Consider the following 14,173-nt stretch of genomic DNA (forward strand, 5'->3'; position numbering starts at 1 on the left):
CCCATTCCCATTACTTGTTCCAGCTTCTGCCAACCTAGCAGTTCGAAAGCATGTAAAAATGCAAGTAGAAAAATAGGGACCACTTTGGTGGGAAGGTAACAGCGTTATGTGCACCTTCGCCATTTAGTCATGCCCGCCACATGATCATGGAGACATCTTTGGCTCTTCGGCTTCAAAACGGAGATGAGCACTGCCCCCTAAAGTCTGAAACTACTAGCATATATGTTCGAGGGGAACCTTTACCTTAATCTTTTTATTCTATTTAGCTAACTTCTAACTATTCAATTTGATTTAACCGACATGTGGAGTGTTAGTGCCACTTTATAATGTCCAGGTAAGACCACACTTGGAATATTGCATTCAGTTTTGGTTGCTACAATATAAAAAAGACCTTGAGACTCTGGAAAGAGTGCAGAGAAAAGCAGCAAAGATTAGGGGGCTGGAGGCTAAAACATATGAAGAATGGTTGCAGGAAATGAGTATGTTTATTCTAGTAAAAAGAAGGATGGAATGACATGATAGCAGTGTTCCAATATTTGAGGGGCTGCCACAAAGAAGAGGTGGTCAACCTATTCTCCAAAGCACCTGGAGGCAGGACAAGAAACAATGGATGGAAACTAATCAAGAGGAGAACCAATCTGGGATTAAGGAGAAATCTCCTAACGTTGAGAACAATTAACCAGTGGAATGCTTGCCTTTAAAAGTTGTGGATGCTCCATCACTATAGGTTGTTAAGAAGAGATTGGACAACCATTTGTCTGAGATGGTATAGGTTCTCCTGCTTCAGCAGGGGGTTGGACTAGAGGACCTCCAAGGTTCCTCCCAATTCTGTTATTCTCTTATTTACTACAATTATTGCAGTCTCCAATCCTGTTAAAAATCTACAGAAAACTAGTAGAGATTATCCACCATTTTGGGATAAAATATCATCAATATCTATCTCCATTCTCATTTAAATGGGGGACATGTAAGTTCTAAGCCAGTACCTGGAGCTGCCAGGATCTGGATAGGTAATAAAATAGACAAATGAAGTGATAGTTCATTAAGTAGTTTAATGACTCTGGATTTGTAACAACTTTTCCTCTGAATAGGTAATGTTTCCCTTATCTTGGGATTCCTTCTGGACTCATGGTTCTTGATGGAAGAACAAGAGGAATAATGATCAGACGGGTCTTTGTCCAGCTGTACTCTTCTCTAGAGCTGAAGAGTATCTCTCATTCAGTAAGTATCTCACTTCTGGATTAATGAAATTTCTTTTATATGTGGCTATCATTGAAAATGACACAGAAATTTCAATTAGTGCAAGCTGTATCACCCCATGTTATGGGCAATGTCATTGCTGCTACATAATTCTAGGAATTAACAGTAATGGCTGTCCATATGTTTCCAAGTGCATTCAAGGTGTAGATCATTAATTAAAAAGCCCTACGTGGCTCAGGATCTGCCTAACCATTATGTTCAAACAGAGAATGCCTATTGAAGATCCTTGTGTACTTTGCAGTGTAATTAGTAGGGTCATGGAAATAGACGTAGTTTATGGCAGCTCCCCACTTTTGAAACGGTTTCACCCTTGAAATGCTGGTAGCCCAATCCTTATGGCTTTCTAAAGACTTGCGAGACCTGACTAAAGGCCTTCAGGGATTCACTCCTATTGGTGCCACAGTATATTATACAGAAATTCTATAACTTTCATATAAAATGTAATGAACTGAGAGCCACTAGTCTGAAGCAATATATGTGTCTTTCAAATAAAGCAAAATAAAAATATACATCAGAGGAAAAAATGCTAAAATAAACATGAACTGTGTAATCAGAACATATATTAATGCCTTATGTTACTACACACAGCCAATGGCTCTTACCAGAATTTCAGGGAGAATAACTGAAGTTAATGCCTTGTCATTGATGAAAGTATCTTTAACTAACATATACAGTCTCTCAGCTTCAGAAAAACAAGTAATTTCTAGCACAACAGCACCTGAATAAATGAAGAATATATTTAACATGACATGCCCATATTACATATGTATCCATACTGTGAGTTCCCATATTTGTTCCAACGTAAGTATTACTATGCCATTTACCTCACTCACTCAAATCTAAAGCTTTATTGATTATTAGAGTCACTGGGACAGGATTTATTTCTGGAAAACAAAACATCTCTTTCTATGGTACAATCTAGATTTTTTTTAAAAAGTAAATTTTTTTCTTTTCCAGGAGATGAAATATCAACACACATAATAATATAATTAGGGAAGAGTTCATGCTTCTACATGCAAAGAGCATTAGGAGGAGGGGAAAGAGCTAGTGAAGTAATTCTTACACAATACATGAACCAGAGCAAAACCATATATCCAATAATTCAACTGTCAAATTTGAATTAAAGCATAATATTCTTACCTTGAGATGAATATATGTGACTCATAGAAACTAAATTGGCTGAAACGATAATAAAAAAATATCATTGCCCAAGCATCCTTTTTAAAAACCTTTTTTTTCCTAACTGAAAGAAAAGTGTACAGCTAATAAGTTAATGCTGTCTCATTTTTGATGTATTTTAAAAGACCAGTTGTGTTTATTTGAAGATGAGTGAAATTTAAACACAAACTGTCCATGGATTTTCAGCTAAGGCTTCAGGATAGTAAATAGGATCAACTGGTTCGCAATAAAACAAAGCTAATTCCAAATAGTACTGCTGGGAATATGTTAGTTAAACAAACACCAATCACACATAAGCTAACTATTAATTTAAGTTGCTGTCAGCAAGGATTGGATGGGTAACATTCCAGAAACCATGGGCACAATTTTCATCTGTGCAACTGAGCTTTTGAGGACCCAATAGATAGATAGATATACACAACTCACATTCATGCTGGGTTGGAAAAGGTGGGATAGAATGATTGCATAACATGCCAGGTTAGTATTTAACAAAGAATCCAATATGTTTTCACCCAGCAATATACCTAACTTACACATTTTTATTTCTCCTTCATTATCCAAAACAGCCAATTCTAACTTACTTAATTTTATACATTCATACCTTCTCTTCTTAAGCAGCTATATTACTTTAACACCACTTCAGTATTCCTTATTATTTTCTACCATTTCCCCCCAAAAAACTAAAAATGACTTATAAATGTAATGCATATACTTCTAATAATTCTTTCATGTAAAACCATATGCACAAAAATGGAAAGGGGCTGTTATTCAATCTAAGAAAAAAATATGAAAGGGTAGGACAATTTATTAATAGTAAAAATAAGTGTCAGGGGCATTCAGATGATTGCCTCTGATTAAATGACTTTTTCTTTTCATTTTCTACATGTTACAGCATGTATTAAAAAATATTAAAAATAATTCCAAAAATAGATGGTATCTGAGAACATTTCAAAATATAAAAGCACTTTTCAATTTATGTAGATTAAAAAAAACAGACACAGGGGAAGGGGGTATCGTACTTTTGATGGCTAATTCATCTTTGAGGATTTTTGTATATTCTTCTGGAGTAAGATGGAGTGGCAGACCACCAACAAACAGATGTACACGCACAGTCGATATATTATTTTCTACAATGTAAAATCTTGTTTGGTTCATCTGACGCAATGATGTCTGTGTAAGAAAAAAAATAAAATTTCATCATCTTAAAGCACATTTCATAAGGAGAGAAGGTCAAGACTTCTATAACCAATTCTGCCATCAGTACCAAAACACAATTCCCAGACCACAAAGCCTGTCTACTATGAGGATCATTCTTCAGTAAACAAGTTTCCTTTTATGTAATTTGCTTGTTCATTTTCAGTCTGTCCTATATGTTAGCAAAAGTTTGAAAACTGAAAATAGTTTAGTTGGGTGCCATTAGTATGAACAGGCAACCAAATAATTTTAGGCTAATACCATTGAATTTAAAATTCTATGCCAAGAATACAAAGTGAAGAACATAGTAAACTATTTTGCACAATTACATATGATCACAATAGCTGTTGCCACAATAAGCCAGAAATGCAGTTTATAAGTGACATGTAATCAGCACAATCAAAGACAAAGACTACCACAAACAAGAACTTTGTATTACTTATGAACTAGGACTTTTCCTCCTTCCTCAAACAAACCAGGATTTGGAGCTTCTTCTTCCAACCAGTGATTTTTTAAAGGACTTCCCAGACTTCCAACATCGGTGAAATACAGGTAATCCTTAACTTATAACAGTTCATTTAGTGACAGTTCGAAGGTAACAACGGCACCGAAAAAAGTGACCATTTTTTACACTTATCACCTTTGCAGTATCCCCACGGTCACATAATCAAAATTCTGATACTTGGCAACTGACTCATATTTATGACGGCTGCAGTGTCCCTGGGTCATGTCATCCCCTTTTGTGACTTTCTGACAAGAAAAAATCAATGGGGAAGCCAGATTCACTTAACAACCAGGTTACTAACTTATCAAATGCAATTATTCACTTAACAACTGCAACGAGAAAAGTTGTAAAATGGGGCAAACTCACTTAACATACATTTGATTTAGCAACGTAAATTTTGGATTCAATGGTGGTCGTAACTCAAGGACTACCTGTACTGAATTTTGTTTCTTCTGGAGTTTCTACTTGGTTAAGTGCCAGCACCTCACTAGGAAAGCCAAGTTCATAGATTATAAAAGTAGAAATATCAACAACTGTGGGATCTTCTTACTTGCAAAACCAGCCTAAATATCTTTGTACCATGATTTTTTAAAACAAAATATTCATAAGAGTTTGAACATTTAGTAAAGCACTGAAGGATAAAGAAAAGTACTTTTTACAGTTTCTTTGTTTACCTTTCTGATGTCTTGTAACCTGCTGATAATTGATTCACGATCATCCAGCACCATTCGCTGAACTAAGGAGAATTTTAAAAAAAACTTCATTGATTCTTTTTTAATTGAAAGCTATCATGCAATTAATTAAAACAGTCCAAATGTCAAGTATGGAAATTTCTTAGGAGTAAGGGAACTTGAAATTAAAAAAGAGAGAGAATTAGACATCCAGGTTTTTAAAACTGAAGTTACATTTACATAATTCAGCAGAACAGTATCTCACCTTGTCTGGAGCCCATCAGGACCTCCACCAATTTGAAGTTTTGGAAGCAATCTGACTGCCAAAAGACAGATATGTTAAAAATGAATGTCCGGCAAACTATAGAATTTAAAACTGAACAGTTTTCATGATTTAAAAAGAAAAGAAAATATCTTATAAACAGAAGTAATCTATCGTCCCTCTTCTTATTACCTGAAAAACTGGGAAATTTTGCATTGCAGTTTGAAAAACTAGTTGTGGACCTTTATTAGACAATGAAAGACAAATCTCCTTGAACACCGCATAAGTGCCAAAGTATTAAATGTTAATTTACACTACAGAATGAGTGGTGCTCAGCTACCAATGATCTAAAGTGAAGCATTTTTTGCACAAAATGTCCCTCTGGCTTTAACAAGACAGGTGTAGAATGTCTATAGTATTATCACCAGTGGCTAACTATTAATAGATTATTAATTTTGGCAAGAATCAATGCAAAGAGAACTCCAAAAGCCACAAAAAAGAGAAGAGGATAAGGATTACTCTCATCCAGACTTATTCTTAAATGTTAATTTAAACTATTTTGGGCCCTCAGAGCAAAACATGGTTCAATCTATTAAAGAAAAATGTGGGAATTGCCTGTTTTTAATAGGAAAACTTTCATAGATGCACCATACACTGAAGAAAGGAATGTGAATTATATTTAGTATCTATAATAATGCCAAAACCTGATCCCCATGGATCTTATCCTGATTTCTCATGCCACATATCAAGTAGGAAAAAAAATCCAAATTCTTTTGGATCTCATGCAGAAGAAGACCCACTCTCTGTAACCTTCACTCCCTCTAACAAGGTCATAAAAACTATAAATTTCAATCCTGTCAGATTCAACATATAGACCTAAATCCTTCTATCTGCTTTTTGGGGAGTCCTAGAGAATATATAAAATATAACGAGAGACTGATCATCCTGACCTTCTGTTCTTCTTTCCCATCATTCTTCTATCAAGTAAGGTCAACATAGCAGTTAATCAGAAAAAAATGCTATTTAAATAGTTCCTAGGACAGTGATGGAGAACCTTTTCGGCACTGAGTGCCCAAATCGGAACGTTGCATGCGTGTGCCCACACCAGAGTGCAGGAAACCCGAAGACAAGCTGGCCGGTGTGCGCAAGCTTGTTTTTTGGGCATTTTGGGGCCATATCTGAGCCAAAAACGCCCCCCAAACCAGCTTGAAAACAGCCTGAAAAAGGCCCCCGGAAAATGGCCGTTTTGGGGGGCATTTTCAGACTGTGAAGACCAGTTGGCTAGCTTGCATGGAGAGCAGCTGGCGATGGCACGCTTGCTCACAGAGAGTGCTCTGCGTGCCACCTCTGGCCTGCGTGCCATAGCTTCGCCATCACGGTCCTAGGACATTGCAGGATGTGGAGAAACAGAAGACATATATGAAAACTCTAATGGACCAGCAATGAAATTCCCTAGCTATTTTCATATGCCTCTTCTTTGGAATCACAGTAGGACTACAAATAGAATAAGACGGTTACATTTAACTCATAAGGCCCTAGGAAAAAAACAACTGGTAGCTTTATATTACTGCCTACCTGGTATCCAAGTAGTGGAAGAACTTCTTTAATCACCATATCGGTGGTGCTCCCCTTATTTATGCTTATTGAGACACAGGCCACTCCAACTCTGATGACATGGATAAAAGTTTATATGCAAGATAAGAGAAACAAAGAAACAAAAATAATCTTTTCTCATTCTCTACAATAGTACTATTTGTCAAGTTGTGGGATATTGATCCTGCAGCTTATCAAATAAGCTACTAAAGCTTAACATATATACCACATATATACCTTATTTGCATGTATCATAGGAGAATGTATATTTGATTATTTATTTATTTATTTGTTATTGTGGCACCCACTGAAGCTTCTGTTTTGTTAAATAAACTAATCATGAAGGACCTTGAAGATTCTGTTTGTTTTGCTCTTAAACTGCAGCTGTTTAAAATCTGGTTTTTAACTCACAGACTTGCTACCATCATCTATAATTAGTGTCTGAGATTATATGATTATATAATTGCCCATCAAGCAAACACGATTCAGGGAGGCAAACATAAGAGGGAGATGGGCAGTCTAGAAATGCAAAATATAAATAAAATAAATCATAAAAATTAAAAAACCAACAAAACAAAAATAATAAATAACAATGAAATAACAATGACATATTAATAGCTATTAAGGACAAGATTTAGTCAAATCCTTTCTTAAAACAATCTTAAAATGCATATAATCACTGCTTGATTTTAAAAACTAAAAGTTACCATTTCAGTGGTTAAAGCTAGTGAATAAACAAATATAGCATGGCAAGATATCACACCATTTATTTCATTTAGAACAAAGGAAGCTGTTATGTATCTCTACAGATATTGCTGGAACAATAATGTACACAGAATACTAGCATTTCTCTTGCTTACTCTGAAAAACTAGCTAAGGAATTAAGAAAGAAAGGAATTAAAGATTAGAAAATAATGCAAAGGTATAAATACATTGTTTTGATTTTAATAATTGCTGCTGCTTTCACTGTTATCCAGTTAAGGCACAAATACGCATAGCTTTGCTTCCTTTTCTTGTTCACCAATTATCTACTGATAGTCTCCTTTGCAACATGCAAAATTGAGTGGGTTTTTTTCCACACAAGCATAAACAAGCGTTGGCTAAATTTAAAAATGTTGTGAATGACAATTGCTGCTTAAAAACAGTGTATTTTTATAGAAAGCCAAGGAGTTATGGGAGAATTATATAAGTGGTAAAAACGTACAAAGGTTGTTGTTATTTTATCTGACAGATTTCCTAATCATTAAAGCAGAAACATCAGGTTGAAAAGACTACATCATATTTATTATCACACTGAATTATCAAAGGCTAAAAGTCCCGAATTTATAATACTCCAACTACATATTGTCCAAAACAAATACTTGTTTTCAATACCTGCCTCCTAAATCAACCATACAACAGTTGGAAGCGATCTGGATCTCTTTTTAAACCAGAGCAGTCCACCCCCCTCAAGTTATACCTTGAGATTCATAATATTTTGTAGAGTTACATGTTTCAGTTCCATTACCGGATATTTGGCATTCTATTAATAAAGCTCAACAGGAATTGAGCTTCCCTTCTCTTCCAGACAAAGAAATTCTCTTCAGCTAGGTTGTTTTCTGATGTCTTTTCATTGTGATATTTGAAGTTAAAGCATGTGAAATAGATGCCACAACAATTTCTGATTACAGACTGATCTAACTTAGTGCTTTATTTGAATAAAAGAAATTAATTAAATATCCCTATTAAATGGCTCCGTTTTGCTACTAAATAAATATTTTATTCAAGAGACTTAAATCCTTAAAGGAGACAAATACTGACTAACTTTGTATGCCTCCCATCCATCTACGAACTTCATGCTTCCAAAATGGAATTTTTTTAACAGTGAATTGGGCAACAATACTGTGTGAGAAATCTCATATGTTGTCGACTTCACTGAAACCAATTAAAAGCAGTAACTTTGTAATTTGTATCTATCTGAGATACAAACAGAAAAGAATTAACAAATACCAAATGTACTGCAGGTAGTCCTCAATTTACAACCATTCGTTTAGTGACCTTCAAAATGACTGTGGCTGATTACTGCTTTTCACACTTACGACCACTGTAGCATCCCCATAGTCACATGATTAAAATGTGGACACTTGGCAACTGGCATGTATTTATGACGGTTGCAGTGTCCCGGGGTCATGTGATCATCTTCTGCAACCTTCTCACAAATAAAGTCAATGGGGGAAGCTGGGTTTGCTTAACAACCATGTAACTAAGTTAACAACTGCAGTGATTTGCTTAACACCTGTAGCAAAAAAGGTTGTAAAATGGGGCAAAGCTCACTTAGCAGTCGTCAAGTTTAGCAATGGATATTTTACGCTCAATTGTAGTCGCAAGTCGAGGACCACCTCTAATCAACTTTATTCTAAAAATAAAGTGGTGGTCCTTTATTCTATTCTTCGTACTTTTTATTCTAAAGTACACAGATCCAATCCTATATCAACAGATATGACTGCTTCTTACAGAAAATAAGATCACATTTTTGAATTACATCCCATTCATCATATTACTTGGACATCCTATTTAGGTAACTCCATACAGGATTCCTTCAAGTAATGTGATAATGTAATTACGTAATGTAATTAATTTCCAACTAGCTTAAAATAAGGACAGTATAATAATACATGCTTTATAGAGACTGGACAGCTCAGAGACAATCTAATCAGTAATAACCATCTTTTTGTTGGAGACATAACTGAGGAGCTGGAATACTCATTCATATGTCTTGGACCCTGGCCAAAATATGTACGTTGCCATATTTTGCAAATGAAATCAATAGGATATACCATATTTTTTAGATTATAAGATGCACCGAACTATAAGACGCACCTAGACCCACAGAAGGAAAACAAGACAAAAAATCGTTTTTGGCCTCCTTTCACCAAAAACTTGCTCACTTTTGGCCTGCAGAGTGCTTTTGGAGGCCGGGGAGGGTGAAAGAGTGACACACTGAGGGTTTGGGAGCTCAAAAACATGTCCATTTTTTTGCGAAAATGGAACATGCAGAGTGCTTCTGGGGGCCAGGGAGGGCAAAAACATGACGTGCAAAGGGTTCAGGAGGCCAAAAACAGGCCTATATAAGATGCAATGAAATTTTCACCCACTTTCTTATACTCGGAAAAATATGGTAATTAATATGATTCTGTATCAATGGCTAGGTTTGAAGTGTCAGCCCTTCGAGGCAGCCTAGGTCAGGGAACAGACTCTACATCATGACTAGAACTATATTTTACTGTGATAGACTATTGTAATTAATTCTTGTCAGTTTGACGGCATCTTCCCTCCTCCTCATACCTCAGGGAGATATATCAGAGGCAATCTAAGCTGCTTTTTTCATGATTTCCTCATTTCCCAGGACTTAAAACTTGTTTTTTGCTTTTGCAACTCTCACTGCATATTTCCTCCAAGGTCTTCTCAGTGGTTGTCCACATGCATTTGTTCTTTTTGGATAGATCCCTAATATTTTGATATCAAGCGCTATGGACTTTAAGATTGGCTAAAAGAATCAGTATACAACAATGGATGGAGAAATCTACACCAAGAGTATTTTCTTAATGACCCTCATTGGAACCAGTAACTCTGCCACTAAGTAAAGCAGTCCCTAATGGGAAAATCATGTTAGTGTGACTGTGCTATCTGGCTAGAAGGAGATAAGGGAACTTAATTTCATGCTTTCAGTTTTTGTTTGCCTCCTAACCACTTCCCTGAATTTTGGAATGCCTGGTTACTGTGTTGTGAGCGTCAAAACCCATGGGATCATAACAGAGCCAGGGCTAGGATCTGCAAGTGCACTATGCAAACAAACAACTTGCAGTACTCTCTTGAAATCCCTTCTTCTTCAATCTCTCCACTCAGCAAGGTGGGAGGGAAGAGCAATAAAGCATAAATATGTTCTTCTTTTCCTCTTTGTAAAACAACATCCTAAACTATCGTATTTTTTGGAGTATAAGACGCACCTTTTTTCCTCAAAAAAGAGGCTGAAAATTTGTGTGCGTCTTGTACACCGAATATAGCATTTTTTGCCTCCCGAAGCCCCACCCCTTCACCAAAATGGCTGCGCATACCCTTATGGAGGCTTTCAGAGAGGTCCTGGGGGGTGGGGAGGGCAGAAATGAGCAAAAAAAATCCCCCCCCCGCCCCCAGCAGCACACTATAAGCCTCCATAAGGCTGTATGCAATTTTTTTGACAAAAAACTGGCCCATTTTCATGAAAAACTGGCTATTTTTTGCTCGTTTTTGCCCCCCCCAGGAGCACTCTGCAAGTCCCCCCAAGGCTATTCATGCCTTTTAAAAAAAAAAAAACGGGCCTGTTTTCGCGAAAAACTGGCCGTTTTTGGGAGGTTTGCAGAGTGCGAAAACTTTTTTTTCCTTTCAGAAAGCTCTTTAACTGATCGATGAGAATTACATTGATCAAGTGCTGTACCAGCAGAAACAAAGTCTTAGGTGCTGCAGATTTCAGCGATTTCCTTCTCCAGCACATGGATAAATACACCTGGAAAGATCTACCTACCTACCTACTCTCTCTCTCTCCCTACCTACCTACTGTATTTCTCTCTCTCTTTCTCTCCCTATCCCTCTATCTACCTATCTACCTACTCTCTCTCTCCCTACCTAGCTACTGTATTTCTCTCTCTCTCTCTCTCTTTTTCTATTTCTCTCTCTGTATCCCTCTACATACCTAACTACCTACATTCTCTCCCCCTACCTACCTACTGTAATTCTCTATCTGTCTCAATTTCTCTCTCAAAATATATATATATATATATATATATATATATATATATATATATATATATATATATATATCCCTTTAACTACTTACCTACCTAACTACCTAACTACTCTCTCTCTCTCATCTTACCTACCTATTGTATTTCTCTCTTTCTCTCCCTCTCTATCCCTCTATCTACCTACCTTTTTTTAAAATTTGCCTCTTCAAAACCTGCGTCTTACACTCTGAAAAATACGGTAATTAAAATGTTGACAAATCACATATAGCACCAATCCATTCTTTAGATAAGGTACAGGTAACCCTTGTTTACCAACCACTCATTCAGTAACTGTTTGAAATTACAACAGTGCTTAAGAAAATTACTTTGTGGCTAATTTATGCCCATTTAAAGCGGCGGTGGTGAGACCTCTCCTGAAGAAACCATCTCTGGATCCAGCCGTCCTTAACAACTACCGTCCAGTCTCCAACCTTCCCTTTATTGGGAAGGTTGTTGAGAAGGTGGTGGCCTCCCAGCTTCAGCGGTCCTTGGAGGAAACCAGCTACCTAGACCCATTCCAGTCCGGCTTCAGACCTGGTTGCAGCACAGAAACCGCTTTGGTCGCATTGACCGATGATCTCTGGAGAGCCAGGGATGGAGGCTCCATCTTAGTTCTCCTTTCGATACCATCGACCATGGTATCCTTCTGCGACGACTGCGGGAGGTGGGAGTGGGTGGCACTGTTTTGCAGTGGTTCTCCTCCTACCTCTCGGACAGGTCGCAGTCGGTGTTGGTCGGGGGGCAGAGATCGACCCCTAGGCCCCTAACATACGGGGTGCCGCAGGGGTCGGTCCTGTCCCCCCTACTATTTAACATCTACATGAAACCGCTGGGCGAGATCATTCGGAGGCATGGGATAAAATATCACCAATACGCGGACGATACCCAGTTGTATCTGTCCGCCCCATGCCAACTCAATGAAGCGGTGGACGTGATGAACCGGGGTCTGGAAGCCGTTAGAGACTGGATGAGGGCTAACAAGCTTGTACTCAACCCGGAAAAGACCGAGTGGCTGTTGTGTTTTCCTCCCAATAATTCGGCCAGTGTTCCATCACTCAGGCTGGGGGGTCAAATATTACACCCCTCAGACAGGGTTCGCAACTTGGGAGTCCTTCTGGATCCACAGCTGACTTTTGATTACCACCTGTCGGCTGTGACCAGGGGGGCATTTGCCCAGGTTCGCCTGGTGCGCCAGTTGCGACCCTACCTGAACTGGGAGGCTCTCACAACAGTCACTCGTGCCCTTGTGACCTCTAGGCTGGAATACTGCAATGTGCTCTACATGGGGCTGCCCTTGAAGAGCATCCGGCGACTTCAGCTAGTCCAGAATGCGGCCGCGCGAGTGATTGTGGGTGCACCTCGGTTCGCCCACATAATACCTATCCTCTGCGAGCTGCGCTGGCTACCTGTTGATCTCCGGGTGCGCTTCAAGGTGCTACTTACCACCTACAAAGCCCTTCATGGTAGTGGATCTAGGTACTTGAGAGACCGCCTCCTGCCAATTACCTCCTCACGACCCATTAGATCGCATAGATTGGGCCTCCTCCGAGTTCCATCTGCCAGTCAGTGTCGACTGGCAACTACGCGGAGGAGAGCCTTTTCAGTAGCAGCTCCGACCCTTTGGAACGATCTCCCCGTGGAGATTCGTACCCTCACCACCCTCCAGACCTTCCGCACAGCCCTCAAGACCTGGCTATCCCGTCAGGCCTGGGGTTAAAGATCATATTCCATCCCCGCCCAAATGTTGAATGAATGTTGCTTTACTCTTTTAATTATGTATCGTCCTATATGTCTTTGTATGTTTCCCCTTCCTATATAAGTTGTAAGCCACCCTGAGTCCCCTCAGGGAAAAGGGCGGCCTATAAATAAACTTAACCTAAACCTAACCATTTATAACCTTTGGTGCATTCCTTTGTCACATGATGGCCACTATAGTCAGTATGTGTTGACCTATGCCTGAGTAATGGGTACCCCCCCTACGCCCCACAGAGAGATTGAAAAGGATGAGATTGCAAGAGAGTAAGCTGTTTGCGTTTCTGCACATGGAAATTGTGCCAACACAATCAGGAGACTGTGAGTTCAAGACTCACCTTAGCTATTAAAGCCAGCTGGGTGACTTTGAACCAATCTCTCTCTCTCTCTCTCTCCCTCCCTCTCTCTCTCTCTCTCTCTCTCTCTCTCTTTCTCTCTTTTTCTACCCAACCCATCTGACAGTGTTGGTGCTGTTGGACAGAAGGACAACAGTGTGTTGTTGTATATGTCCACCACATTCAGTTATTTGTAAAAATAATAAAGGCAAGATATGAATAAATAAATAATTAAAAAGCCAAATAAATATTATTTTTCTGAAAATTCAGGGCCATTTATCAACAATTTTTGATGATCCAATATGGAGAGATTGATTCCAAGGATTGGGCAAGAGCCTTTTTTTATGACATTCCAAAAAATTGAGTCAACAATATAATGGTTGTGGCCTCACTGAATGTGCCTTGGGGGGGGGGCACTTTTTTCAATCCCACCAAAGAGGATCTACAAATTAATCTCAATTTTGCTATTATTTGTAGTGTACAGTTAAACCACACAAAAGAAAAAGAAAAGCACTTTCCATATCCTAAATGGCGTTATAGCAATGCAATGTACTGAATACCTGGGTGTACTTAACTAACTCTTAAGTTGTTTGTTTATGTATAAGGTTGACATTGTAGAATAA

At 38.3% G+C, this 14,173-nt stretch overlaps 1 protein-coding gene across 2 annotated transcripts in view; it reads right to left on the minus strand.

Moving 5' to 3' along the window:
* Positions 1-14,173, minus strand: part of DGKQ (diacylglycerol kinase theta) — a 104,271-nt gene that overhangs the window by 21,664 nt on the left and 68,434 nt on the right. For both annotated transcript variants that reach the window (XM_032214714.1, XM_032214715.1), the window contains exons 10-15: positions 6,647-6,737; positions 5,075-5,129; positions 4,813-4,874; positions 3,459-3,609; positions 2,401-2,439; positions 1,863-1,978 (exon numbers count right to left, since the gene is read on the minus strand). In XM_032214714.1, coding sequence (XP_032070605.1) covers positions 1,863-1,978; positions 2,401-2,439; positions 3,459-3,609; positions 4,813-4,874; positions 5,075-5,129; positions 6,647-6,737 — 514 coding nt within the window. The remainder of the gene's footprint in view (positions 1-1,862; positions 1,979-2,400; positions 2,440-3,458; positions 3,610-4,812; positions 4,875-5,074; positions 5,130-6,646; positions 6,738-14,173) is intronic.

Source organism: Thamnophis elegans, chromosome 3, assembly GCF_009769535.1.
Source record: "Thamnophis elegans isolate rThaEle1 chromosome 3, rThaEle1.pri, whole genome shotgun sequence".
NCBI classification, from domain to species: domain Eukaryota; kingdom Metazoa; phylum Chordata; class Lepidosauria; order Squamata; family Colubridae; genus Thamnophis; species Thamnophis elegans.